The sequence below is a fragment of the Urocitellus parryii genome, chromosome 5 (genome assembly GCF_045843805.1).
Source record: "Urocitellus parryii isolate mUroPar1 chromosome 5, mUroPar1.hap1, whole genome shotgun sequence".
NCBI classification, from domain to species: Eukaryota; Metazoa; Chordata; class Mammalia; order Rodentia; family Sciuridae; genus Urocitellus; species Urocitellus parryii.
In genome coordinates, this window is record NC_135535.1 from 197,578,634 (window position 1) to 197,605,778 (window position 27,145).

The 27,145-nt window shown below is 38.9% G+C and overlaps 1 protein-coding gene across 1 annotated transcript in view; it reads left to right on the plus strand.

Moving 5' to 3' along the window:
• The window catches only part of Atrnl1 (attractin like 1), a 694,860-nt gene extending 670,013 nt beyond the window's left edge, over positions 1 to 24,847 (plus strand). The window contains exon 29 of the mRNA XM_026389193.2: positions 24,726 to 24,847. Coding sequence (XP_026244978.2) covers positions 24,726 to 24,847 — 122 coding nt within the window. The remainder of the gene's footprint in view (positions 1 to 24,725) is intronic.
• Positions 24,848 to 27,145: the final 2,298 nt, after the last annotated feature.

Here is a 27,145-nt window from a genome sequence, read left to right on the forward strand (position 1 = left end):
TGAGTATTTACATAGTAGAGGTATACAGGGATTAGGGATTTGAGGATGCTAAACTGGGAAAAAAACACATAGTCAGACCCTTTTTGGTGTTAGCTGATGAAACAATGAACAGTAAACCTCCAGGGGTGGAATCATATTGCAGCCTTCAGGTGCTAAAGAAGCGCAGATGGAGAGAGATTCTAGTGAAGTCAGTGGGAACAGGACAGCTGGTGGAGAAGGCAGATCTTGTGCTGGGCCTGGAGGAGTTAACACACTTTGGCTACTGGCTTAGCAGCTTTTTCACTGTTGACTAAAAGACCAGACAATAACAATTTTAAAGTGGAAAGGTTTATTTGGGGGCTCACAGTTTCAGAGATCTCAGTCTATAGAAGGCCAGCTCCATCCCTCTGAGCTCTTGCAAGATGAAGCAGGACATCACAGCGGAACAGAATGTGGAGGGAGGTGGCTCAAGATATCACACAGCAGAGAGGGAGCTGTGCTCAACAAGAACAAAAAAATGTACCCCAAGGGCACACTCCCAGAGATCTACCTCCTACAGCCACACCCTCCCTGCCTACAGTTACCACCCAGTTCATCCCTATCAAGGGATTAACTCACTGATTGGGTTAAACCTCAAAACCCAATCATTTCACCTCTAAACCATCTTGCATTGTCTCACACATGAGATTTTGGGGGACACATGTCTAAACCATAAAAGCTAGTGTGCTAATCAGCTTTCTGTTACAACAACAAAATAGCTGAGGTAACTGACTTAGGAGAAGGAAAGGTTTATTTTAGCTTATGGTTCCAGATATTTTAGTCCATGGCCAATGGGCCTATTGCTTTTGTGCCAGTGGCAAAGCAATACGTCAAGGAGGGAGTGTGTGCAGAGAAATCTGCTTATTCATGACTGCAGGGAAACAAGGAGAGAGATGATGGGAAGGGGCCAGGATCCCCATATTGCCTTCAAAGAAACCTCCTCAGTGGCCTTGCTTCCTTCCAGGGAGCTCATCTCTTAAGTTTGATTACCTTTCAGTAGTGCCATAGGTAGGGACCAAGCCTTCAACACATGGGCCTTTGGGGAATATCATGATCCAAACTACAGCAGATAGGCAAAGGTAACACATTCCTGAAGTGTTTTAGACCTTAGTGGGCATCCATGAATTCTTTCATGGTATCATCTGGAAGAGATAATTTGCAAACTTCATAATTTGACTACAAATGGCTAAAATGGTTGGACCTGGCTCAGCAGTAAAACTCCAGGAAATATAACCCCACAGGAAAAAGAAACACTTCTTCTGAGGCCCACCTCCAGTTGGTATGCAGTATGCTCAAGGTTATACATGCGGATCTTCAATAGATAAGGGGGTCAACAGATTGTGGTTATGCAAATGAGGTGTTCAAATTCTATTCAAGAGCACAAGCAAATAAGTTAGGAAGAGAACCTGAAAGTTAGCTAAATTGGAAAGCTGGCTGAAATGTGACATAGAACAAACTTGGTAAGGAATGACGGGTTCACTCAGCCCTGAGGAGGTACAGCAGAATGGAGAACGACTTCCCATAGAGCTGTGCTCATTATGATCTCAGCTCAGAGTTCTCCAGTGATAGATGCAGAAGGCATATTGGAAACTTGCCACATGTCTAATTATTTTCTGCATTATCATGGAAAAGTGCACACATAAGAACATGGTGAATGTCATCTTCTTTGGATAAAAGGATGATGAAGATATTGGAGCTTGGTGCTCTTTATGCTATATGAAATTGCATAGGTACTGGGTTGTTTTAAATTTTTTGTTTTCATTAGTTATACATGACAGTAGAATGCATTTATGCACATTGATATAACATTCATAGATGGGATATAATTTTTCATTTTTCTGAGTGTACATGTTGTAGAATCATATTGGTCATGCAGTCACATATATACGTAAAGTAATAATGCTTGTTTCACTCTACTATAGTTCCTATCCCCACATTCCTTCACCTCCCCTCCCATCACTTCCCTCTACCTAATCTAAGGTAACTCTCTTCTTCTCTAGTGTCCCCCCTATTGTGAATTAGCATCTGCATATTAGAGAAAATAGTTGGCCTTTGGTTCTTTGGGGATTGGCTTATTTCTCTTAGCAAGATATTCTCTGACTCCATCCATTTACCAGCAAATGCCATAATTTCCTTCTTCTTTAAAGCTGAGTAGTATTTCATTGAAAATATTTATATATATATGTATATATATATATATACATATATATATACACCACATTTTCTTGATCCATTCATCTATTGAAGGACACCTAGGTTGTTAATTGCGCTGCTATAAATATTGATGTGGCTGTATCAATGTAGTATGCTGATTTTAAGTCCTTTGTGTATAAACCAAAGGGTGGGATAGCTGGATCAAATGGTGGTTCCATTTCAGGTTTTCTGAGGAATCTCCATACTACTTTCTATAGTGGTTGCACCAATTTGCAGTCCCACCAGCAGTGTATGAGTGTAAAACAGAAGTTATAGTATGCAACTTTGGGTGCTGTATTATAAAGGGCAATTTAGCTCTTCATTCTCTCTCTGGGACAACTGTCTCTGGAAAAATCGAAATACCAGGTCATGAGGACACTTAAGCAGAGGCTCCTGCCCAGAGCCATGTGAGTGAGTTTCAAGTGGATCCTCAAGTCCCAATCAGATCTTCAGATGACAGTGGCTCTGTCAGTGCCTTTCTGTTTTGGGCACCAGTTATTGAACCCAGGGTGCTTTACCACTGAGCCACATCCCCAACCCTTTTTATTTTTTATTTTGTTATAGGGTCTTACTAAGTTGCTTAGGGCCTCACTAAGTTGCTGAGGCTGGCTTTGAACTCAGGATCCTCCTGCTTCAGCCTCCCGAGCTGCTGGGATTACAGGCATGCTATGTCAATATCTTAACAGCAACCCCATGTGAGGCCTCAAGCAGAACTACTCTGCCAAGCAGCTCCTGACTTTAGATCCACAGAAATTGAGATCAGTAAATGTTTGATATTTTAGGCACATAAATTTAAGGGTGATTTGGTATGTAGCAATAGATAGCTAATACAAAGGGACGTACAGAGTAACGTGGCATCCTGAAGTAAAAGCTACACAAAGAGGTAAGAATTCCAAATTCCCCCCCCCCTTTTTTTTTTTTTGGATACTAGGATTGAACCCAGGGGCACTTAATCTCTGAGCTACATCCCCAGTCATTTATTTACTTATTTATTTATTTAGAGATAGGATCTCACTAAATTGTGGAGGCTAGCCTCAAACTTGCAATTGTCCTGCCTCAGTCTTCTGAGTTGCTAGGAATATAGGCATGAGCCACTGCAGCCTGCTAAGATCTCCCTAGTTTTAGATTGACTCCCAAAAGAAAAGAAACAAACCTTGACCTACCACTGCTTCCTATTTAAGAACACATGTCAAAGGCACACACTTATAGCTGCCATTTTTACATTTTTTCAGAAAGCTTCAGGCTTTCTAGGTTCTTCTAACATTTGGGGCCACTACAAAGGTGCTGAGCTGGCAAGGAGCCAGGACCCAGAACCCTGCCCGGCCTGAGCCATGTGGACAGAGCCAGTGAGAGCCTGCTGACACTCAAAAGGGCAAAAACAAAAACTGCTCAAAGTTGTCTGAACTTAGAACTGCTATTTTACACTAACCTCAATGTTTCAATGGTTTCAATATATAATGAATTTTCCAGAAATAGAATCACTATATAAAACATTAGAAGTTTATATTCTTTTTTTTTTTTAGAATCTTTCTAGAGTTTTTCAAAGCCCATCAGGGACAACATTATATTAAGTTACTTATATATGGTGGAAAAGACAGTTGTATCATCTGCATTTCTACCTGAAGAATCCTTGGTGATTCTATAAATGATGAAAGCATTAGATTACTTCTAATATAGCCATATGTAAGCACTGCCTAATGAAATGTACATTCATTTATTTTAAACTGCTTTCCACTTATTTCTCCTGTATATTGCAGTTTGAGCACTGTTTGCTTTAATGAAGATTGTTTACGTAGACATGGTACATGTTCTGTGACTTTTCAGAGACTAAGAAGCACTATAAAACCCTTGAAAGGAGGGTACTAAGTCTCCGCATTGAGATCCATTGCTCAGGCTGCTTGCAGCTGTGTTGAGAGGCAGAGCGGCAGAGTGTGTGGCAGACCTGGGTTCACATCCTGGGTTACCAGCCTTTTATTTTCTCATCTTTAAGACAAGCAAGTACTTCATGGTTTTGAAAGAGTCAGATATAATGTATTGAAGTGTTCAAGACAGTGCTGGGCCCAGGGTCGGGCATGATAACAACACGTGCTGTGTGTGCTGTGATCTGCTGTGTAATGGGCAAGTCGGTGTGCTTATGCCTTGTCAGGAGTAAATCAGTGAGTTCATTCCTCTCAGGTGTGCTGGGTGAGATGCCAGCTTGATTCTGAAACCTAACAATAGTCATGCTTAAAAATAACAATAGAGAAACCCAGTGAGAGATAAGGGAGCAGAGAGAGAGGGAGGGAGGCGCACAGCACCCAGTGACCTACGCCCTCCAAGGAGGTCCTATCTCTCAGTAGGCCGGTCGGCCAAAGGATGCACCCACTGAGGAGGTCAGAGTCCTCATGTCCATCACTTCCCCAAACCTCCACCTCTGGACACGAGACTTGGGAGGACAATCCAGATCCAAACTGTAACAAAGTGATTACCTGTGCCACAGGTACGTGGAGTCTCAGAGGCACAGGAACTATCTGGAGCTAGATGAGAGGCGTTTGCCAGAGAGCCACAGAGGAGCTCTGAGAAGGGAAAGGGCAGCCCCCAAAGAGCCTAGAATAGACAGAGCTGAACTTTAAAGTGACCTTGTGTGGTTAGCCAAATCCGATTCATTTCCACCATGCTTTTAAAAACAATCATATTCATGGAATTCATGAAAACATTGATAAAACAGGGAGCTCCTCTAGTCAGTCCACATAAAACAGTCATATAAACCCAATATTGTATAGATATTAGTACTAAAATTGAAAAAAAAAGTTTCAAGAGAAAAATGAAGATGTGAAGAAGTATCAAAATATCAGTACTTATTTCTATATCTGGTGTATATATAGAAGATATTTAAATGTAAATTACCTTTGAACTAAAATGAGAAGTTAGGAATAGCATAATCACAGAAATGGTTATTAAAACCATCTGAAATTTCCTGTGTTCCACAGTATCAAATAATGATATGAAAATCTAAGTGGCTCACAGACGATGGTATAATACAGAGAGATTTTAGTAGACATTTTTGTAGTTTCACAAAAGGAGGTTCTTAAAGAATAGAAGGAGGTTTAGGTAATGCCATTATTTAATCAAAATGTCAAATACCAGCCATCACACACCAACCACCTGCTTTTTCAAGAAAAGGAAGCTAGGAACTAAAGGAGGTCTCTTAAAAAGAGATAGAAGAAGGATAAATGACAAAAAAGTGGAAAATAATTATAGTCTAAAGAAGATGGGTGTAGGGTATCGTTATAAAATACATTTATCTCAGAAATTTATATGTGAACTAAAGTGTACTAAAGAATAAAAACTTTGCTTTTCATATGTCAGTCTATCACTGAGCCACACCCAGCCTTTTTTTTTTTTTAATTGTATGACAGGGTCTCACTAAGTTGCTGAGGCTGGTCTGGAACTTGTAGTCCTCAGCCTGGAGTCGCTGGAATTACAGATGTCACCAAAGCTCCCATCTTAGAAATAAGCACTTTTTAGAGGATGAGGAGAGAGGCTCAAGTTACATTGAGTTTTAACATTAAGGTTCTCACATTCCTTTACAACTACCACCTCTGCACTTCTGGCTTGTACTCTATTGGAGTATAATAATACATTCCTCAGTTACCTTCTAGTGGCAGCTGTTCCCCATGCTTAGGGTTTGATTCTTAAAGGCATTGTTCAGGTGCTGAGAACAAGTAGAAGGTGCCACCTAAACACATCCAGTTTCAATCCCAGAAGAAACTTCTGGGATTAGTAAACTTCACATCATGTAGCAATTGATTTTCTAAAGATTTGTGTCAGAATTGTGAATCCCATCATTTTTAAATGGGTTATCTAAATTTAATAACCTTTTCCTAACTCTACATTTTCCAATATTATAAAATAAAAAAGGATTAACTGGAGTTGGATAATTGAGGGTTAATCAAAAATTCCTGTTTCAAGCCTAGGTGTGAATATGCTCCTTAAACATTTGTGAGCTCCCCTGCCTTCCAGATTGCTGGCTCACCTAGAAAGGCATGGTCAAGGTTAGACCAGCCCATTGAGGCTGCTCCTCACACATGACCCAGGACTGAAGGTTCAGAAGTTTTGGACCCTTTTTTGCACCCCTCTGAACCCAGCCCCATGCTCACCAGTTTCTTAACACTAACATTTGCTTGAAGAAATTCTGCACGTATTCCTAGTGAGTTTGACCATGTCTGAGTTAGGGGATATATTTCTATTGTAATACTTACCTTTGTTAACTGAGATTTGTGTGCTTTCGTGAAAAGATGGAATGAAGGGTAGGTTTGTACACAATCATTTAGCTAAAATCTAACATTGTTCAAGTTTTCTGAAGATAAATAGCTCATCAAAATTAAGTACACTTTAAAATAAAATAATGCAATCTTTTTACATATATAAATAAACAACCAGAATAGTTTTCTTTCTCAAATGTCAGTAAGGATTATCTTTAGCAAAAACACTCCATCAGTATTGACTTTTTCAAGTTGACATACATGATGATATAAGAACAGATTTTAAAAACTAATAAGAAAATAAGAAATAAGGTAACCTCTTCTTATAAAAAAGTAATGCGCAGAGAAAAAAAAAACACAGAATAAGAGGAGAAGAATCTAAGCTTATTTCTACAGAAACAAAGATCTGATAGGATAAGGGAACTTAGAATCTTTGGCACAAGGAAAATATGCACAGTGAGGGGGCACATAAGTTATTCTCTTCCTCTCCTTAAGGATATCAGTGTTTCTTTATCCCACAGTGAAGGGAGAATATGAATTATTCCCAGGAATCCAACATAATGGATGAATTGCAAAATGCTTTTCCATTTTTTAAGATCATTCTGTTGTCACAGTATTTTTTTTTGTCTAAACCTTTACTTAAGGATTGAAGTGTTTCTAATGATAGTGAAGTAACTCTACTAAAGTGGACCTACAAGTTAGTATGTTAACATCCTAATGTAACCCAGTAATTATATGTATATATATTTTAAATATTTTTATTATAATATTTATTATATATAATATAAATATTAAAATATTTTTATTATATATATAAAATATGGTATACATATACAGGTAATACATACAGATGTATGCTGTAGGTCAAAATTTGAAATTACATTTCATTCAAAAATGATTAATAGTGTGAACATTTGTTAAGAATATTGTGATTACTGTTTTTAGTAATTTCCTTTGTATTTGCCTAGGAATATCTAAAGAACAAATTAAAATTGAAAAATGGGCAATAACATAGAAGGATCTTCCTTTGTTCTAAGAGTAGGAAGGGCCTTTCCAAGCAGTGTGTACATGTGGAATCAAAAAGATGATCTGTAGGGGTGGGGCTGTAGCTCAGTAATAGAGCACCTGCCTCACACCTGTGAGGCTTTGGGTTTGATCTTCAGCACCACATAAAAATAACTAAATTAAGATACTGTGTCCATCTACAACTTTAAAAAAATTTTTAAAAAGTTGATCTGTAGTTTGCACTATATATAAAAGCAAGAGTTTTGTTCTTCAAAAAAGTAAAATAACAAGCAGCAAATAAAAAAATATTTGTAATATGATTTATTTCTGTTGAATGTTTTTGTATCCAGATCTTTTCACAGTGATACAAATATTTGACAATATTTGTGTTGTCTTGTCAAAAGAATCAGGGCAAAAAGTAGGCGTTGGGAACAATTTTAGTGCTGTTTTCAGGCTATTGTTTAAAAAAAAAAATCTAAGTTCTGCAGAAAGTTGTTCATGCTGTGATTCAGTGTGGTCTCCTCAGAGCTCCAACTACACTTGCAAAATGTTAGGGCCAAGTAGTGTGGGGCAGAAGGGACCAAAGTAATTTAAAAGCCAACTTAGTACTTGAATAATTCTAACTTTGGTGGTAGTTACAACAAAGAAAATGAAAATAATCCTTCTTCACTACCTGGCTCCATGGACCATTAGGAACCAAAATGTTTTTTCCTTTTTTGTTATACTAGAGAATTTCTAAGTTTTCTTCTAATGATAAAATTCTCTGGTCTATGAATATCCCCATTATTATCATCACATCTCATTTTGCTTAAAGAATGTTAAATCAGTTGTCTTTTATCTATATCTATCTTTTTGAGAAAGAGTGAAGAAAATTGAATTTAGTTCCTTCATGATTAATGCATTTGTCAGATTTTTTTCTCAACAAAAGAAAATTAATTTATTTTGTTTTTTCATGAATGTAAATTAAAGCTCTACAAACTATTGTAGGAAACCTAACGTTCTTTTTCACAAATTAAAGCTAACCAACTTAGTGTTAATGAAAGGAACTATATTCAAACACAAATTCTAATAACTCTGGTAAAAAGAAAATCTCATACTTCATAAGATTTTCCTTACATAAAATTCATGTAACTTCAACAGAAAGTCATTAAAATATAATTTTCTACAGCAGAGCCTGTATTAATTACCTTGCATGAAAGTCTGAAGAGTTCCTTAATAAATGTCTGGTTCTGTGTGTCCCTGGAAAGGAGAATTGTGTATTGATTAGTTAATGATCTCAAATCAGGGGTCCCAGTTTCAGCTGGTGATGATTACTGTCTTTTCTTTTTCCTGGATTGAATATCCTGAACAAAAGCAGAGGTACAACGTTGTTTTTTAAAAAAAAAAAAAAAAAAACAGGGAAATGTTTTGCTTCTGCTTATATTGATAATGCAGAGAATGCCAAATATAAATTAAATTTGATATTTCGCAACAACTTGTTAATTCATATGGCTTAATCCTCTCTCTCTCTCTCTCTCTCTCTCTCTCTCTCTCTCTCTCTCTGTGTGTGTATGGAATACATCTTTATCAGTAAATGAGAATTTTAAGAATGATTTTATAAACATGCTTTGTGAACCTGATTTTCTCACATTTTTAAGATGATTTATATATACTACACTGGGATTATAAGAAACAACAACAACAAAAAATATTTACAAGTCCATTGAATCCTTGTGTCCTTTGACTAACTATTCACAAACTCCATTTGAAAACTTATTCTGAACAACATAAGAGAATAAAAACCATTATCTTCTCTTGCTTTCTGTACCACCATCACATTTAGGCTTGGTTTTAACTCATTTCAGCAAAAGGAAATTTCAACTTTTTATATTGACTAAATGTAAACTGTAGTGGCTAATGTATACTCACATTTCAAATAGGAAAAATTCAGAGACACTATGTTTGATTACATTAATTTCTTATTAGGATTTATAATTTTTATGTAATATTAAATGTTCCTTTTGTAATATTAAATTTTTCAATGTTTGTTAAATTCAGTACATTGGAGTTAATGCTCACTTAATTCTAGGACTAATCATTTCAACTTCAAAAGATAAATCTAAAGCATAAATCTTTTGACACATTGGAACTTATTTTTCATACTAAAAGTCATGAAAATTAATTAAATAATGAAATTAATGCTGACATTATCCAAAATCATCTTGGCTTATGTTCCTATGAACCAGAGAAATGTGAAGTAGGGAAGAACACACAGCCCGCCCGAGTAGATCAGAGAGTCCAGTTAGTGCATTTGCCTTGGATGTGGTCACTATAGAGTGAGAAAATTAACTGGTGGAAGGGGTTGTAGGCTTTTGGTGATGAACACGTGGAATATTTTTGCACCCACTTTTTGGTTTTATCTTGTCTGTCTGAACATCTTCTTTCAAAATGTCAGCAGTGATTAGATTACATTATGGGATAATTAATATGAACTTTTATCTGAAAGCTAATTTTGAGTAATACTAGAACAAAACATATGTCAATATGTTAATGATGGAAAGTTGAGCAGATTGCTTTTATATATTTTAAAAAATACACTTTTTCTCTTTTCAGTTCACCTTACTTTTCAAATGCCAATTCAATATAAATGTTTGAGAAAGGTTAAATGCCCTGTGAAAGACACACCATTTGAAGTCTGGTGCTATAGTTTCTAAATCCTTCTGTGGAATGTGGTATAGATTCTCGTGTATGAAAACACTGGCCCTTCTAGGAAGTGCGGGAGGCCTTTCCTCTGGGCCTGGGCTGGGGCTGTGGCTGTGGCTGAGAAGCCAAGCGCAGCTCACATTCCAATGCAGTGCTCCATGCTTTTCTTGTTGTGCTGTGTTCCTTGCTTCCTCGTTTTAAGCAGGCCTTTCCCCCCAATTAGTTGAAGTTGCTAAGCAGCCTGTCTCATCCCCTGGTAATCCTAGGGATGTGCGGGACTTTTCCCTTCCCCAGAGGTTGACCCTGCCATGTTGAATCACGTGTCTAAATAGAGGCCGTGCTCAGAATTCGAATGAACAGCTCCTCTGGCGGGATCATAACCCTCCGGACATGACCTCACCTACATGCTATGAAGGGGGGAGGCCACAACTGGATTCTGATCGGCACAGTTCAAGCAGCCACGCAGTTCAGCCACCTTCGCTCCAATCATTGGGTTTGTTGGCATTAAAATTAGATTTGGAATATAATTGGTGGAGTTACTATCTCCAGCTGAGCCCGTGCCAGTCACACACGCAGTTCTATTCAAAGGCACAGCCACATTTCGTCTCCAGCAGCTCATTCGGTATTTTGTGCAGGTGACATTACTTATCATCCCCTATGCAGAGTGCTGTCATCATGAGCATCAGGACCTCCTTTTTGTGCGCTCTTTCCATTTCCGCAGACTACTCTGGTTTTCTAGGAATATTAGGTAGCCCTTTGGTGTTCTGGTGCACCGCACATGGTCCGCATTTTTTTAATTCCTCCATCCACTTCTCAATTAGTTCTGAGGAAGAAGTAAAAACAACTGGTTTGCTATTTCTAACTCTAGAAAATTAAATCGGAATAAAATGTATTTAGTTAAAATGGGTGCTAATTGCATTTGTTCTGATAATTCTGATCCAGATTTGTCAAAATGCTTTAAATATATACTTTTACAAAAAAGGACATAGACTTAAAATTACCAGTTGATTTTAAATAAGTCATGTCCTTTCGAGATCCCCATTTACATTGTTTTGGGGCAAGTTATAAATAACTTTATCAAAAAATTGTAATCTGTATTTCTCTAACATGAGAAATTTTGGATTGAATCTGATGAGATTATAATTTTTAACCTGTTCTTATGTTTAATGCCTCTAAAATGTAATAATAAGTTTGTTTTTCTTATTGGAAAAAAAAAAAAAACTTTCTCTAATTATGGGAACTCATCGACCACTGGGCTGAAAGTCAGAGGCAGCTGGGTGGTGAACTGGCCTCTCGCCCAGACCTCAGAGCAAGACTAATTTGAAACCCTTTATAGAACATAGCTCACAGCCTACAACCCAGAAGATCTCACTCTAATCAACCATTGATCCCAAGAGGTTTCCTTTATTGACCTGAAAATATTTTTTTTTTCATCTTCATGCCAGCTAAGGCACTTACAGAGAGTAGGTAGATGGCATCTACACTGAATATGCCTAATGAAGAGGGCAAAGTCTCCCTTCTCTCCCACAGATGACATTTTGGTTCTCTTCCGAGTGGCATCCTGTAATGACACATGATAATAAGAGTGCCTCTCTCCTCCATCTCTTAACCCATTCCATCACCACTCTACGAAGAACCTGTGCTTAGCAAGGTGCCCCTTCTCAGACTCACTTGGCAAATCAGTTAGGTGGGCAGGGATTGTGGAAGCCAGGTAAGAGAATTCACTCCTGTCTGTAGATACCCAGGTGTGGATGCAGGGCAGTTGATCTCCCTGGATATGACATCAGAAAGTTCCAGTTACTCTAAAGTTGCTTCCCTCTATGATTTACCTGCCTATAGAGTTTGAAAGGTTCACACCAATGCTGACTCTGTGACACTTCTCAATTTATAGTAGCTCAAAGGCCACTTTGATTATTCCCAAAGGCAAAGTAGAGCAAAAATGATACTTTTTTTCCACTCAGGGAGGTCAGCATTTATGGGACAGACTCAGATTCTCAAAATTGTTTCAGAGAATGGAGGTTTCAGCTCTATCAGATTAAAGAAGGTCAGTTAAACAAACTACTTCCAAAAAGTCCCTGTTTTGAATTACTGCATTGAATGTGAACTATCAGGGTCCTAGATCTCTTAGCAAACATCAGAGAAGGGTTTCAAGGCTGTTTTGAGAAACATACTGTCCAACTATACGGCCTTTTCCTTCTGCAAAGATTTATCAAGGATCAATGTGGCTATAGACACCTCTGTTTTTGTTAAAATGCCTTTGGCCTTTAAGTTATCTGTAATAACTTTTAGGAAGGTCTAAGCAATTTAAAATAATATTAATGGAAAAGCCATGATTCTCTATAGCATTTTCCCTTCCATTTTATCTAAATGGCTAGGAGTGAGGATTTGCATAATTTTACTTAGTTTTCTTCCCCCATTTTTGCCATAATCTGTGTTTATATAGAAGCCATAAATTTGCTTTACTAATGGAATTTGTTAAAATAATATTTTGACTTTGCAGAGATAGTTGTATTTTTCTGTTTATTTTAATGTTGAAACTTTAAAAATACTGCTATGAGCTTAGAGGAGCAAGAACATCATCTTGGAAAAGACTAAAATTCATTGCTTTAGTTGATAGCTTGTCTTTTAATATTCATTGTGGTATATCTGTGCTGGTCATATTGTAAGCCTTGTATCTGTCTCCTACACTCCCCCATATTCTCACAAAAAAGCTATAGAAAATAATGACACACTGCCACCAAAAACTGTTTAATCTTGACTTAAATTTGTAGTGTAATTTCTTGAAAATGGGTATCTAAGCTAAAAACAAAACAAAATAATAAAAAGCATGTGTGTCAGCTGTAATTTTGCCCAAATCTCCCAAGAAAGATAAGACCATGAAAGGTGAACTAATTTGTGTCTTGGGGAAGTGATCCTTTTAGGAGCTGAGGGGAGCTGGCGGTGGGAATTCCAAACATGGTTTAAAATACCACAGGCTTCTCCAAGGGCATCTGGGGAGAGCTGAGTTGCTAGGGCTTTTGACACCAAGCCAGGGTGGCAGCTGTTTTTGTATTTCGTCCATCTTGTTCGAACAGCCACAAATATTAAAACCTGTTCAGAGATGATGTGGACCAAGATCCCGAGCCAGAAGCATAATTATGTCATCTCTCTCTCTCTCTCTCTCTCTCTCTCTCTCTCTCTCTCTCTGTGGCCTGTCCTGTTTGTTCTTGGGAAGGGGCATCAACACATTGGGAGTACAGTGGCACCTGCAGGATCATCTTACCTGGGTCACCCTCGTGGACACAATGAACCAGTCACACTGATGCCAAGGAGTGCCACGGTGTTCCCACCCCAGTCTGACTTATCCCCACCCTGCCCACTGAAACCAAGTACTAGATGAGAGAGATGGAAGGAGGCAGACTTGTATTTCCACATACTTTAGAGTAAAGGAGACCTGAGACTTCTCTTCAGGATCCAATCCCTCAGCAGCACACAGCTCCATGGCACCTTGCTCCATTCCCATTCAAGCAATATTGATCCAGCACCTGTCTTACTTGAGATAAATAAACATTGGGACCCGAGAGTAAATACTCCCTATTTTTTAGGTATTCTCAATCAAAAGGAATAGGCAGAGTTATAAAGATAAAAATCATGCTAAAACATAAAGAGTTAGAAAACTAAATTTATGTAAACACACACACACACACACACACACACACCTGCGTATGCTCTATTAGGCTGCTCAGAAATTACTGGAGCTAAGATCAGATCTCAGCCTCTTTGCTTTGAGACTCACAGCCAGTTTCTTGACCAGTATGGCTGACATCATAGAACCTTCACCTAAGTACAAACCATAGCTCATATTATCAGTACAGTTCTGGCTCTTGTAGAAAAATGTCCACTCCTTCCCAAATCCTTAACTAGTAAGACCGAATGCACATTTCTAGCAAGTCCCTGACTTCACCACATGACAGCACATGTGACAGGGGACAACAGCCATGTCTGGGACCTTGCTGATGGCCTGCTGTATAGAAGGGCAGCTGCAACTATACGTTTGTAGACAGAAGTGACCTTAGAAGCCACCTACTCCAACTTCCTTCCAAGAGATGTCTCTCAAGGGATGCTCTGAATTTCAAATCAGGAAAAGTTTGGGAGCCACAAGCTCTTCTGGCTTAGAGTTGCCATGAAATTGGGGGCTATTGCTGCAAACAGAAATAGGACCCACAGATTATAACCAGTTACTGCTGAGTCTTCCTACAGAGTCTGCAGCCAGTTTCAGTGGGGGTATCCCCACCACCCTAGTGTTCTGTCTTCTGCTCCAACAGTGACCTGCTTAGTTTTCCCTCCTCACTCTATTCTATCAAGGTGGACTCATCCACTCCAGGGCAGAGACTGCCAGATTCTATCCCCACCCCTATCAGAGAGGTGTTGCCAGGAAGCAACATTTGCTAATGGCATTGGAAGGGTGTTGTGGACTTTTCTGACCCAATGTGGTCTAAGGAGAGATACACCATTTCTACCCTCTCATCTCCCACCAGTTACCTATGTGTCAATGCTCAGAGCAACCTGGGTCAAAGATGACAGAAATGTCATCAGTCTGCATCCTTGAATAACATATAGGCCAGAGTTGTGCCTGCTTCACACACTCTGACACCAACCAGGAACACTTTGTATTGTGAAAAATGAACTTCTATTTTGTTAAGCCAAGGAGATATTAGGTTTTAACCTTTACACCAGCTAGCACTACCCCCACCCATGCAATTATAAAGTCTTCAGATCCCATCCATGCAGACAACTCCCAGTTCTAGCCCTATGAGATAGACTTCATTCCAGAGGTTCACCCCTACATATCCAATTAGATAGCCCCCATGATGTCCCTTAGGTCAGTTCTGGCTCTTGTAGAAGAATGTCCTAGAATGTTCTAGACTTGTTAAGTCTAGAACCAAACAACTGAGCCACTGCCTCCCAAACACCCTGGGTGTTCCTTTTCATCATATGATGGTGAGCCCCAGGGACTCAAGCCAGAAAACTGAGTTTCTCAGACTCCACCCTACTTTCATGCTCCATAGTAATCCTTTCCTAAACACCCACCTTGCACACCCCCTTCTCTCTCCTGATGGCTGCTTTCCCATCCGGTTTAATAACAGTAGCCTGGCTCCCTCCTCCCATTTCCTCCCATTTTCTCCCATGCTACCGACAGGGGTTGTCTTTTTGAAATAAAAATCAGATCAGGACTCTACATGCCTTAAAGATTAAAACTCAATGTCCTGGTTTGGCATGTGAGGCCATCCTTTGGACCATTTTCTGCCCACCTCTCTGGCTTCTCTCTCACCATTTTCTCTTGTTGTTCTGCCCACAGCAAAGGTCCTGACATTTCCAAATACCTTTCCCTGCCGTGCTGTTGGACTTGTGCTCCTTCTACCCAGAACACACCACACCCTCACGCCAGGGCTTGACTCCGCTCAGAGATCATCTCCCTTGGGAATCTTCAATTTCTACAATCACATTTGAGCTGTTGCCCCTGTCTTTCTTTTCCTCCTACCTTATCCCTCCCTCACATAGTGTGTGACTGTGCAGTCCCTAGCAAACCTAGGAGCTCTTGCATCTTAGCCCTAGCTTAGTGTTCTTTAAGAACAACCAACTACAACTCTATCTGCGATATGCCCTCTATGCATGCTCATGGATTTTACCAGTACTGTCATCCACTCCTATGTGCATACATTGATACAAAGTCCTAAGGCAACACCTGGTTTATTGTAGACTTTCAGCTAGTGTTGACAGAATTGGGTTTTTTATTATTATTGTTGTTGCTTTGATTACTATCATCATTAATTATTGCCTTTGACCATACTGATTCCACATATCTTCTAGTTTTAGTTTTTCTTTTGGCTCAAATCCTGTAGTAGATTCTTGTGCTCAAGCCACAACTTTCCTCCCAGGACTGCAAAGTGAGCAGAGTGGGAGTCAAGGGCCCAGAGCCCTGGGTTGAGGTCCCCCCACACCCCCGACTGTGTGAGCTCCACGGATCACTCACTAGCTCTGTGCCTCGTTCTGGTCATCTGTGAAACTAGGACAAAAATAGCTTCCTGACCCACTTCAACAGAATAGTTATGAGGAAAAACCTAGATCATGGTAGGAAAGCATTTTTATTAACTCTGAAAAATGTTCAAAAGTAAATGATTGGTTGGTCGTATTTCCAATAGCATAGACAGTAAGTAATGCTTTCTCTATGGAATGCTGGGTCCTTATGGCTTTCAGCCATTCCCACATTCCTTAGAGAGTGGGCAACTGACGTAAGTGCTATATGTCTTCATGGGCACATCCTCAAATTTTTATCCCAGGCATCGAAATAACTTGGCCTGGAGAACTGCACATGGTGTCACCATCCTGACAATGCTGCCTGCATTGATATTGTCTTCGGGTCTCTGAGTCCATCTTTCTATCAATTCCCCCTTAATTGACATTCACCCCACAATAGCCACACTGGTTTTGGAATGAGTAAATGGATGAATGCTACTCCAGGATACAGTAAAATTTTCCGGTGCTCAGGTTTTTGTTTATTTGCTTTCTATTTGGCTTTACCCTCTTACATGACAACATGAGGATGGTGATACGATGAGGGTGTGGTGGGGAAGGACAGGAACTGACATTTTGACCTCTTATGTGCCTTTTACATTTAATCTTCACCATTACTTGGTCCAAAGAACACATGTGCTTGGCACCCTACACTGTAAGCTCCATGAGGGACAGAATCATTTATATCTTATCTCTCCTTAGGGACAAGAACAGTAGCCTGGCATATAGTCGGCACCTAAGAAATGGTTGTTGAATGAAGCAATTTGCTCTTCAAATGACTTTGATCTTTAGGACTTTGGAGTTTTCTGGGTACTTGTAATCCACTAAGTACCTAATTTTGTATAATATTTTATAAAATGCTTTCCCTTACATAACTTCATTTAATGTAAAGCAACCAATGACATTTTATCACTAGAAACACTAAAATACAATTTTCTGCCAAATGAAACTAAAGTATGGACATCATTGTGTATTACAAGAGTCCAGTTTCTTCAATGAATGATAAACACTTAAATTAATTCAAATTAAGGATGACTAGGGTTTAAAAGAAAGAATTATCATATATTAGAACTGTTGTTTTTTACTGAAAGAAGAAAATACTAGAATAAATTGCCCCATTCTGCTTAAAAAGAGGGAATTCTCAGTTGAGTGCCAAATTTATAAACCAATGTGGAAAGGTAGCTGCAAGGCTGATTCTTTGAGTTTCTAAAGGAAAAGAAAAATGAAAAAAGTATTTCAAACAAACCACATAATATTTCTTAGTATGTAATTAAAACTAGAACTGACGAAATCTAAAAGAAGCTTAATTTGCTAGCAGCCATGAGGATTTTCATTTCACAATGACTTGAGACAGTAATGGCCATGATCTGCTTTGCATGTCCTAACCAATGGGGGAAGAGTTCCTATTCGAGAGTGTTCAGCAACATCACAGGAAATGGTAGATCAGGGGCCTGTGGTGCTAGGATAGGATTACAGTTTCTGCAACTTGAAGAGCATGTCTTTAAATGAAATTCTAAAATATTATGATGGGTTGAAGGCCAAGTACAACTTTATAACCAAAATATGATGATTCTTTGTATTTAAACACTGGCATCTGCAGCCGTCATTGGTTTTAAGTAGGTTTTTAAGTAGGTTAGGGGAAGCATTTCCTAAGACTCTCAGACAAATATGACTAGTCCATTTGTCATTTTGGTGTCTTCAGCACATGAAGCATTTCAATTTTTATCCAACAATGTAACCTTTGGAGTTTTGCCTAATAATGACTTCAGTCGTGCTGGCCTTCCAACAGATAAATTGAAATGGAAATGCGTATTTTCTAATTATGCATCTAGACCTCGCTGTATATTGGCAAGGGTGGCCACACTGAATGTTAAATGAAGTCTGCACAATAGCAAGAGTCTGTGTGACATCAAAGTTTCCCAAAGTCACTTTCTTAATCATGTGAAGGATAGCCAGGACTCCGATCAGTAGTATGTGGCTATATACAATCAGAGGAAAAACATTTAAACATCCCAGCATGGTATTTCCATTTAAATCTGATTACAGTGAAATAAAACTGTAGCCATTAAAGGTTTAGAAGAACTACAAATACAAGCAGTAAAAGAAGACAGATAGTAAATGAGGTAGTAAAACATTTCAGCAGGGCAAACAGTTTATAGCACTCATTCAGTCTTCGAGTCGCAGACTGTGCAATTCACCACAGACCCCGCACCGTTCCCTGAACTCCACTTAAACCTGCAATTAACCTTTCACGCCTAATGAAGCTGTTTTCCTGGAAAATTAAAATATATAGTGGTGCCTGCTTTTGCAGAGACTTGGGAGGAGAGCATTTCAAAACCAATGACTTCTCTAAGGCTTTTGTTCAAAAGTAAAATGGAAGTGCTATGTTTGTATAGAAAGCAGGAATGTTCTTTCCAAGGCAGTTTCATTTGATGTGCAGTATTTTATTACTGTACTTATTAATTGTTCTGCATAATTGTAAAAAAAAACACACACATCAGTAATTTTATGATTAGATTGTTACTGCTAGAGTCTACTATTACTATTTCACTTCCATTAGGGAGAACCAGAGTTTTACTAATAAGAACTAAATTCCTGATGTTTTTCCTTGGTGGTTTTTGTTGTAAATTTGGCAATTGAAAAAGATGTATTTACCATTTAAATATTTAGCTGTTAGTCATTTATGTTTTTTCTCTTTAGAGCCTACTTGCACCTGTTCAAAGAGATAACAAGTTCTTAAATTTTAGGAGGCAAATGTTGTTTTTCTTTAAGACTGTGAGTAATGGTCTGATTTGAGTTTGCATTGTTCTACCTATTTACAAAATAGTTGTGGTGACTTTTGGCAACCAACCTGTGACTACTGACTTGTGCCCATTTGCTGAAGGCAGTTCTGGTGGTTCCAAGGGGACCTGCTTCCTTCACAGTTCACCTGCCCTGGGTGACCTAGAGCAGCCACCTGCATTGACAAAGACCAGTTTGACACCCCAAGAGACATGGAAGATGGAATAAGAAATAGAAGATGGACTTTCTTTCTTACGTGGTTTATACTTCATATTTAAATAATCTAAATGTCACAGTGTCTGGTATTTAAGAATTAAAGGTACAAAGAGGTAAAGTTTATAATAAATTTTTAAGCCCCAGCATTTTTATTGAATCTACCGGTATATTTTGATGTAAATTCTGCTAGCCCGCAGCGTCTGTGCATCATCTTGACATGGTAAATGAAATTCCTTTAGACCGCCAGTCTAAAATAATGAATTGTTCCCCCAGTTAATTGTATTGCTTTGATAACAAGGAACTATGCTAGGCCTAGAGAACACAATAAGTGGATTTCATCAGATGATTTGTGTGACGTTTTGAAAAATGATCTTCAGGAGTGACCTGATTTTAATGGAACTCTCGCGGCCTCAGCACGCGCCACTGCGCAGGATCTGGCTGGGACCAAGCGCCTCCTCCCAGGGCGCTAGGCGCTCAGGGTCTGGCCTGGAAGACTCCCGTCGGGAAAGCTCCTTGGGACTTCTAGCCGGGGAGAAAGAGCGCACGGCAAGGGGCACCAGATGAAACTACTTCTAGGTGGCTTTTATTTGATCGATATGTATCTTTTTGAAAAATCCAGGAAAGACCTTAAGTTGCCCTTATCTCTTCATTGCCAGTGTGGAAATAAACCAAGACCAACACAATGGAAACAAGCAAAAGCTATTTATTAGGAGCTTGTTATAGAGGGGGAGTGAGCCACCATCGCTTGTGTTTTGGCAAACACTTGAGGTCAGACAGAGGCTTGGGAAAGCTTTCAGAGGAGCAGGCAAGCCCCAGGTGGGTCGAGATTGGAGCACCTGGCTCTGGGGAGCTGGAGGCAGGTTAACTACAAGTGGAGCCTTCTGCTCATTTGGTTGGGTGTGCATTTCCCTCCCTCTAGTTGTCCTAAATTGGAAGTAGGGACAAATTAGGGATGACAATTATAAATCAAGTGCAAGCCATCTGGACACCCCCCCCACACCCTTACCAGGGTTATTGTTTGACTTCATGGATTGTTACTAGAGATAGCAGTTTGAACTCCTACTGGTCTGACTTATAGCAGGCTGGCTTCCTGGGATGGTCATTGTAGATAATGGGTTGGTTTTCTGAGCATGTCGCTGCTGACTGGTCAGAACTCTGTTGTTTTATATAGTCTTGCCATTATCTGTATGTTCAGTCTCTTCCCCACATAGAGTTCAGTTAGGGATTTGGGGAGGGAATATTATCTGTTTTAAAGAGCTACTAACTTGACTTTAAATCAATTAAGAAAATTAGATTCCTTACAATAACAGAGTGAGCTGAGGGCAGTGGCAGAAATGGCTTCCTCCCCCTCCCCCTGAGTTCTGCCCACACTTTGCAGTTGGGGAGGACAGGAACCTTGATTCTTGTAACCATGTCCTCCTGTAGGATGAAAGAGGATCTGGGAACTTCTGGATTGTTCTAGTTATTTTCTGTCTTTGTAAAGTTCATCATGTTTTAAACATGAAAATATGCAAAAATAGTAACAAAAAATTTATCCTCAAGTTGACATTCTAGGTAAGTACACGCACAATGTGGTTAGTAGGATTATTGTGTCGTTCATCATTAAATTACAAGATTTATAAGGAAGGATAACTCATGGTGGGTTACAAACTGATCTAGTAAAGCACTCAAGCTTAAATCTGAATGAAATTGTCATTTGAACCCATCAAAAAGATAAGACCTGAGCAAGTGGGTAGGGAGTCCTCTGTGAAGGCACAGGGTGGACATTCACATACCACTTATATCCATTTATTCAGAACCTGAAAATGTGGTTGTTGTCCCATTTTCACAGGGGAAAGATAAAAAGCTGTCAAACAAAAAATCAGCATGATTTGCAATTTTATTTGTAAATTAAGAACTGAAATATGGTTTATGACTTCTGATTTTTCAGCTGAATGTGTCTCCAAGCTTCAGAATCATTAGTAAACCCAGGACATGTTGTGAGAGACACTACTTTAATTAGGCTTTGGACTTCATATACCCTGAAATACACAGATACTGTGACAGCCTTGAATTAGCATAGAATTTCCTGTTTTGGCAACTCAAAACTGTTCACTCCTCTCTGGCTCTGTATCTTCTGTAAGGAAAACAACATTTGCTGCCATATGTAAATGGAAAAGTATTTTTCAGAGCTTCTTTGGCCCAGGTCATGCAATAGTTTAATGAATAAAATGATTTCATCTTTGGATGTTGTGATCATTGAAATTAGTGTAAGTGGTCTCTGTGCCCATTAAAGGAAACATACATTATTTGTCATATCTGGCTGTCTCTGCGTAAAATGGTGCCAGGAACGAAAGAGCAGGAAGCTGTAAGTTACGACGGAAGTATACCAGGAGAGCTGGAGAAACTGAAGGTCTGCCTGAACTGAACTTTCAGTGAGCACAAGCACAGTCTGTGATTTTTAAAAAATTAATGTCCTTCACCTCCATTTTATAGAGCATAATTAATGTCCTTCACCTCGCCCTGTTAATTTAAACTTGGAACCTGTGCTACCTCTAAGTATTTCAGGATAATATTTAATATCCTAGAAAAGCAAGCCACTCCACAGCAGGCCTTAAAAGGTAAATGTATACAATTATTAGGCTAGCCACCAATCATTATTAATGTTGTGAAACCCTCCCTCTGACTCCATAAATTTCTCCTTCTCCCCCAATACCTTCTCTTTTGTTTCCAAATGTACTTGAGTCTACCTTTTCCTTTTAAAAGAACATGTGCTCATATAATCACATGCATCATCACAACATATCACTTGGGCTTGTTGCTTCTGCCAAGAAGATATGCCTGTATGTCTCTGTCCTTTGCTGAACATCTTAAACGAGGGACTTAATGTCTGCTGGCTACACTTCCTCCCACCCCGTGCCCTGCTCTACCGTCAGGCTTCCTTCCTCAGGCATGAAAATGGCACAAAGATCACTAGGGTCTTCTTCGAGGCGTCTTAACAGCCTGTCATCTGCAGGCCTTGGCCTGCTGGCCCAATGTGACACGTTTTTGTAGACTTCCCTGACACCTGGGCTGGGCTGTGTGACCTTCCTCTCTGTTGGCATTTCTTTCTATTCATAAATCTCTGGAGTTTTGTTCTTGCCAGATCATATTTGAAGCTTACATAGAATAAATTGACCTACAGGGATAAAATAATTCAGTGACATCTTCTGTGGGGTTAGATCCAAAACAGAAGTCTTCATCTAAGAGCAACAGGTGGAGATGATGGCCGTGAGGGCTTGGGGTGGGTCAGCTCACTTGGAAGTCAAGCCTCAAGACCTTGGAGAAAGAGAATGAGTCAGAAGTTCCTCAGTGAGCACTTCTTAGACAAGCCTAAGCAGCCTGCCCTGTGATGTAGGATGGTGATTTGAGATATTTTGTTTTAGCCAAGAATGATGGGAATCGACAGAAACTGAAGTGGTTCACTTGTAGCTGTGCTAAGGCAGGGTCCGCCATTGAACCATTGCTTGTGTAAGTTTAATAAAGTCTATTGTCTCCGAGTCTCTAACTGAATGTTCCTGTCAATCAATGAGCAAACAAAGTAACAATTATTTACTATAACAACACAATGATTTTTCAGAACTGCCTATGATAGCTGGAGACCCATTTTGGATCATATTCTGCCAATAATACCTACAGTCCTTTTCTAAGAGATTTATCAACTAAACTTCAACAGGTGGTCTTTCTTCCAAGTCCATTTGTGCATAGCACAGCTCTGCCCTCGGGGTGCTTTTTTGTTAAAAACAGTTTAAAAGAATGAAATGGCAAGCCACTGAGTGGGAAAAAATATTTGTAAAACCTTATCAGGTAAAAGACTGGCATCCAAAATGTACACAGAACTTTAAAACTCAACAATAAGAAAACAACCCAATTAAAAGTGATCAAAAGACATGAACAGATACCTCACGACAGAAGGTAAACAAATGGTAAATAAATACATCAAAATATGCTCAGCATCATATATCATTAGTAATTTCAGATTAAAACAACCATGACACACTGCTACACAACTATTAGAATTGCTAAAATTCAAAATGAAGACAATAGCAAATGCTGGTGAAGATGTGGAGCAACAGGAACTCTCCTTATTGCTGAATGTAAAAAGGTACATACAGCCACTCTGAAAGACAATTTGGTAGTTTCTTACAAAGTTATAGGCTTCCCATGTGATCTAGCAGTAGCACACCTAGGTATTTATGAACTGAAAACTTATGCCCACATAAAACCTGTACACAGACGTTTATAACAGCTTTATTCATAACTGCCAAAACTTGGAAGTAAGAACAATTAAGATGCCCTTCAATAGGAGAAAGGACAAACAAATCAGGGTACATCCATATAACAGAGTATTATTCATTGTAAAAGAAAATGAGCTATCATTTCCCCAAAAGATATGGAAGTACCTGAAATGTGTTTACTCAGCTTTCTTTCCCTATAACAAAATACCTGAGGTAATGAAATTATAAAGGGAAAAGGTTTATTTTGGCTCAGAGTTTGTTTGGGAGGCTCTAGTCCATGATCAGGCAGACTTCAGACCTGTGGTGGATGCTGCATAGCAATGGCAGGGAGCACTTCATGGAGCAACCTGCTCATCTCATGGCCAGGAACCAGAAGAAAGGGGTCAGGGTCCCACAGTCCCCTTCAGTGAAGTCCTCTAGTGACCTAAGGACCTCCGACTAGGCCTCACCTCCTGAAGAGTCCACTGCTTCACAGAAGCACTACGCTGGGGACTAACCCTTTAACAATGGGCCTTTGGGGACATTCAGTATTCAAACTCTAGAAGGTGCATAGTTTTAAGTGAAAGAAACCAATCTGAAAGGCCACACTGTCGGATTGCAACTATGTACCACCCAGGAAAGGGAAAAACTGTCACGACTTTAAGCGAAGATCAGTAGCTGCTGGAGGCTTTGAGGAAGAGTGTGATGATTCAGTGAAGCACTGGGGATTTCTAGGGCAGTGAAACTTTTCTGTGGGATGCTGTATTGGGGGACACATGACAGTGGGCATTTCTCAAAACCCACAGAACTGCACAGCACAAAGGGTCAACCAAAAATTCAACTGTGGACTTCCGTTGATAATCATGTATCAATATTGATTCAGTTTTTCGATAAACCTAAAACTGCTCCAGGTTTTTAAAAATCTTTGTATGAACTTTGTAAAACAAAAAAATATCTATATTAACAGTGAAAATTCTTCATACATCCAGAGCTAATGTGTTCAGGCACAAAGACGAAGGTGTGGGAGCACCACTGATCATGATGTTGGTCAAACACTGAACTTGACTGTCCAGAGTCAGAGTCAACTAATGTTTTTAGATCCTTGTGGTCCAGGTGTGAAGTGCACATGACCAAGTTAAGCAATATTTTAGAAAACAGAAAACTACTTGATGGCAAATGATCAGGAAAACATTTCATAACTAACAGAAAACAAGAGTGAGCAGGACCCTGGGCTACAGGGCTTGCCATTCAGAAATGGGGAAGCAAGCATTTAAATATCCTTCTCCTTCCCTTCCAGGTCTTGCTATTGCCAGTGCCCTGATAGATATTTCACAGCAGAAGCCTTCAGATAATAAAGACAAGACTTCAGGGGTCCGAAATCGAAAACACCTCTCCACACGTCAAGGAACTTGTGTCTGAGAAATGGAAACCACTCCTGCATATTCTACGCTGATTTCCTTCACAACTGGCTTCCGTTAAAGCTGTCCTTTGGCCTCAGGTTTTATGGAGGCCAATCTTTGTAGGATCCAGGGCCCAAGTGCAGTTCCCTCTAAGTGGGCAATGTCCCAAGTGGCCAAAGAATGTTCACAAGTTTTATAAAAGTAACAGTATGGGTGGTCACAGGTGATAGGGTCAGTTTTTATGACTGTTAGGCTTATCATAGCTGATGTTAAATTACTCTGGAAAAAGATGTATATTGTTTCTTAATGCAGATGAAAAATATGTAATTCATATAAATCAACTGTTTATATCCCAAGACTTTAAAGAAAGACATTTTATAATGCCTGAATGATGAGAATTGTACAGTTTTTGCCTCAGAAGCCAACTTAGGTCACTTGTATATGAACAGGAAATGAACAAATCACAATGACTTTAAATGCTGTTTTATCTTGTAAATGTGAAAGCAAGTTTTTGATTTAGTAGCATGTAGGTAAGATATTTAAATATTTCACACAACCATATCATGTTCAAACTCAATTTGAGAACATAACAATCTTCCACCTACCTGGAATGCAGACCAGAATGAACCGTCTGGATGGGTATGTGCAACTTCACAGGAGGTTTATTAGAATTCTGAGTGTAGAGGACATTCCTGTCGTCCATGCCAACTGCCTAAGTCATTATCAGAGCTGATAGAGCATGGAAAAGCCTGTCCAGCAATCAATTTTTCCCCTCCTTCCAAAAACAGCCTCTGATACCATAATCTGAGGAGATTGAAATTTAGTGTGCAAGCTTCTGCTCCAGTATGGTAATTTTCTAATTGCTTAGGAATCATTGGATCAGACCTAAATGATCTATCTGCATTTTTATAAGAACATGTCATTTTCTTTGGGCCTTCCTCTTCTAGCTGCTAGATTTTATTTATCATTTACAAATATTATGAAATGCATTTTGAGATGACACCCCCAAATCCTTTCTGCCAGCCATTTCACATAGCATATACAAAGAGAAGAGCATCGCTGGGCAGGCCTCAGCAGACCCCTGTTTCTAACATGAACACACCCGTGTCATGGGAGTGAGTCTACAGTTCAAAATTAAGTCCACTGTTGGCCACGCGCAGCACATTCTTAATGATTCAAGATTCTGAATTATGGCAGAAAGAAAAATTAAAATAAAACAGATTTTATTTTGGAACATAGAATCATTTGTGTCCCAATATTGACAACAGTTCATTAAGCTCTGTAGCATTAACAGATCCAATTTGGATTTGCAGTTTTTGACTTTGGGGTGACTACAGAATATATAAGAAAAATGACAGAAATATCCAAAGCTGCTGTATACAATTTAGTTTTGTTTAACAGGAAAGTCACTCAAATCTAATTGATGTATAGTACTATATATGTTATATATGTACTCTTCATGTTCTTTGGATTTCTGGAAGGTAATGACACTTTACAGTTAATGCCTAGTTAATTGCATGCCATGGATGTACAGTAGCGGAATACGACCCTATTGTGAAATTAAATGTCTATTTCAGATGCCATTTATACATAGCTTAATTTGATGAGGATTGAATGTAATATATAACAGGAATGATCATATAATATGTAGTTGCATCTTATAAAAGATTGCTAGGTGGCATCTAACCATGACTGTCATTATTTTGATAATTAGGCACTTATGAATTATAGTATCTATTCCTTATGTTGGCATGATAATTTCGCTATTTTCCACGCATTAAAAGTAATGCAAATTCTTAGACTAATTTTAGTAATTTTATCTATAGCCTGTGGGGGTTTTGGGGGCAAGGGGCGGGCTGGTTGATTCACTTCCCTATGATATTTTCTCTCCCAAAAAACAGTGGACTAAGTTTGTAAATGTCTCCTAAAACAAAACAAAAAAAAATTATCCGCCTTTTTTTTGGACCCTTTAAATGTTGATTTTTTTCATTTAAAAATAAATTGACAAAACTGGTGATTACAAAGCTATAATCATTTTAAAATAAAGCAGTTGCCCAATTTGTTTTGCTTGCTCACAATTGTCACTAAAGAAAGCTTACAGAATGAAAATACAAAAATATACAGATGTACATAAAATCTATCTCAGCTCTATTTTTCAGGAAGTCTAAGCAAATGGTATTACCATGAAAAAACTGTCAAGTTTCATCCACCTTGAGACCCATCTCTACAAACTTGAATTTTGGATAATTATGGGAGATGATGCAATACTAAAGTCGTCCGTACCTTTCTGGACCAAACATTGCTAATTCCAAGGCCA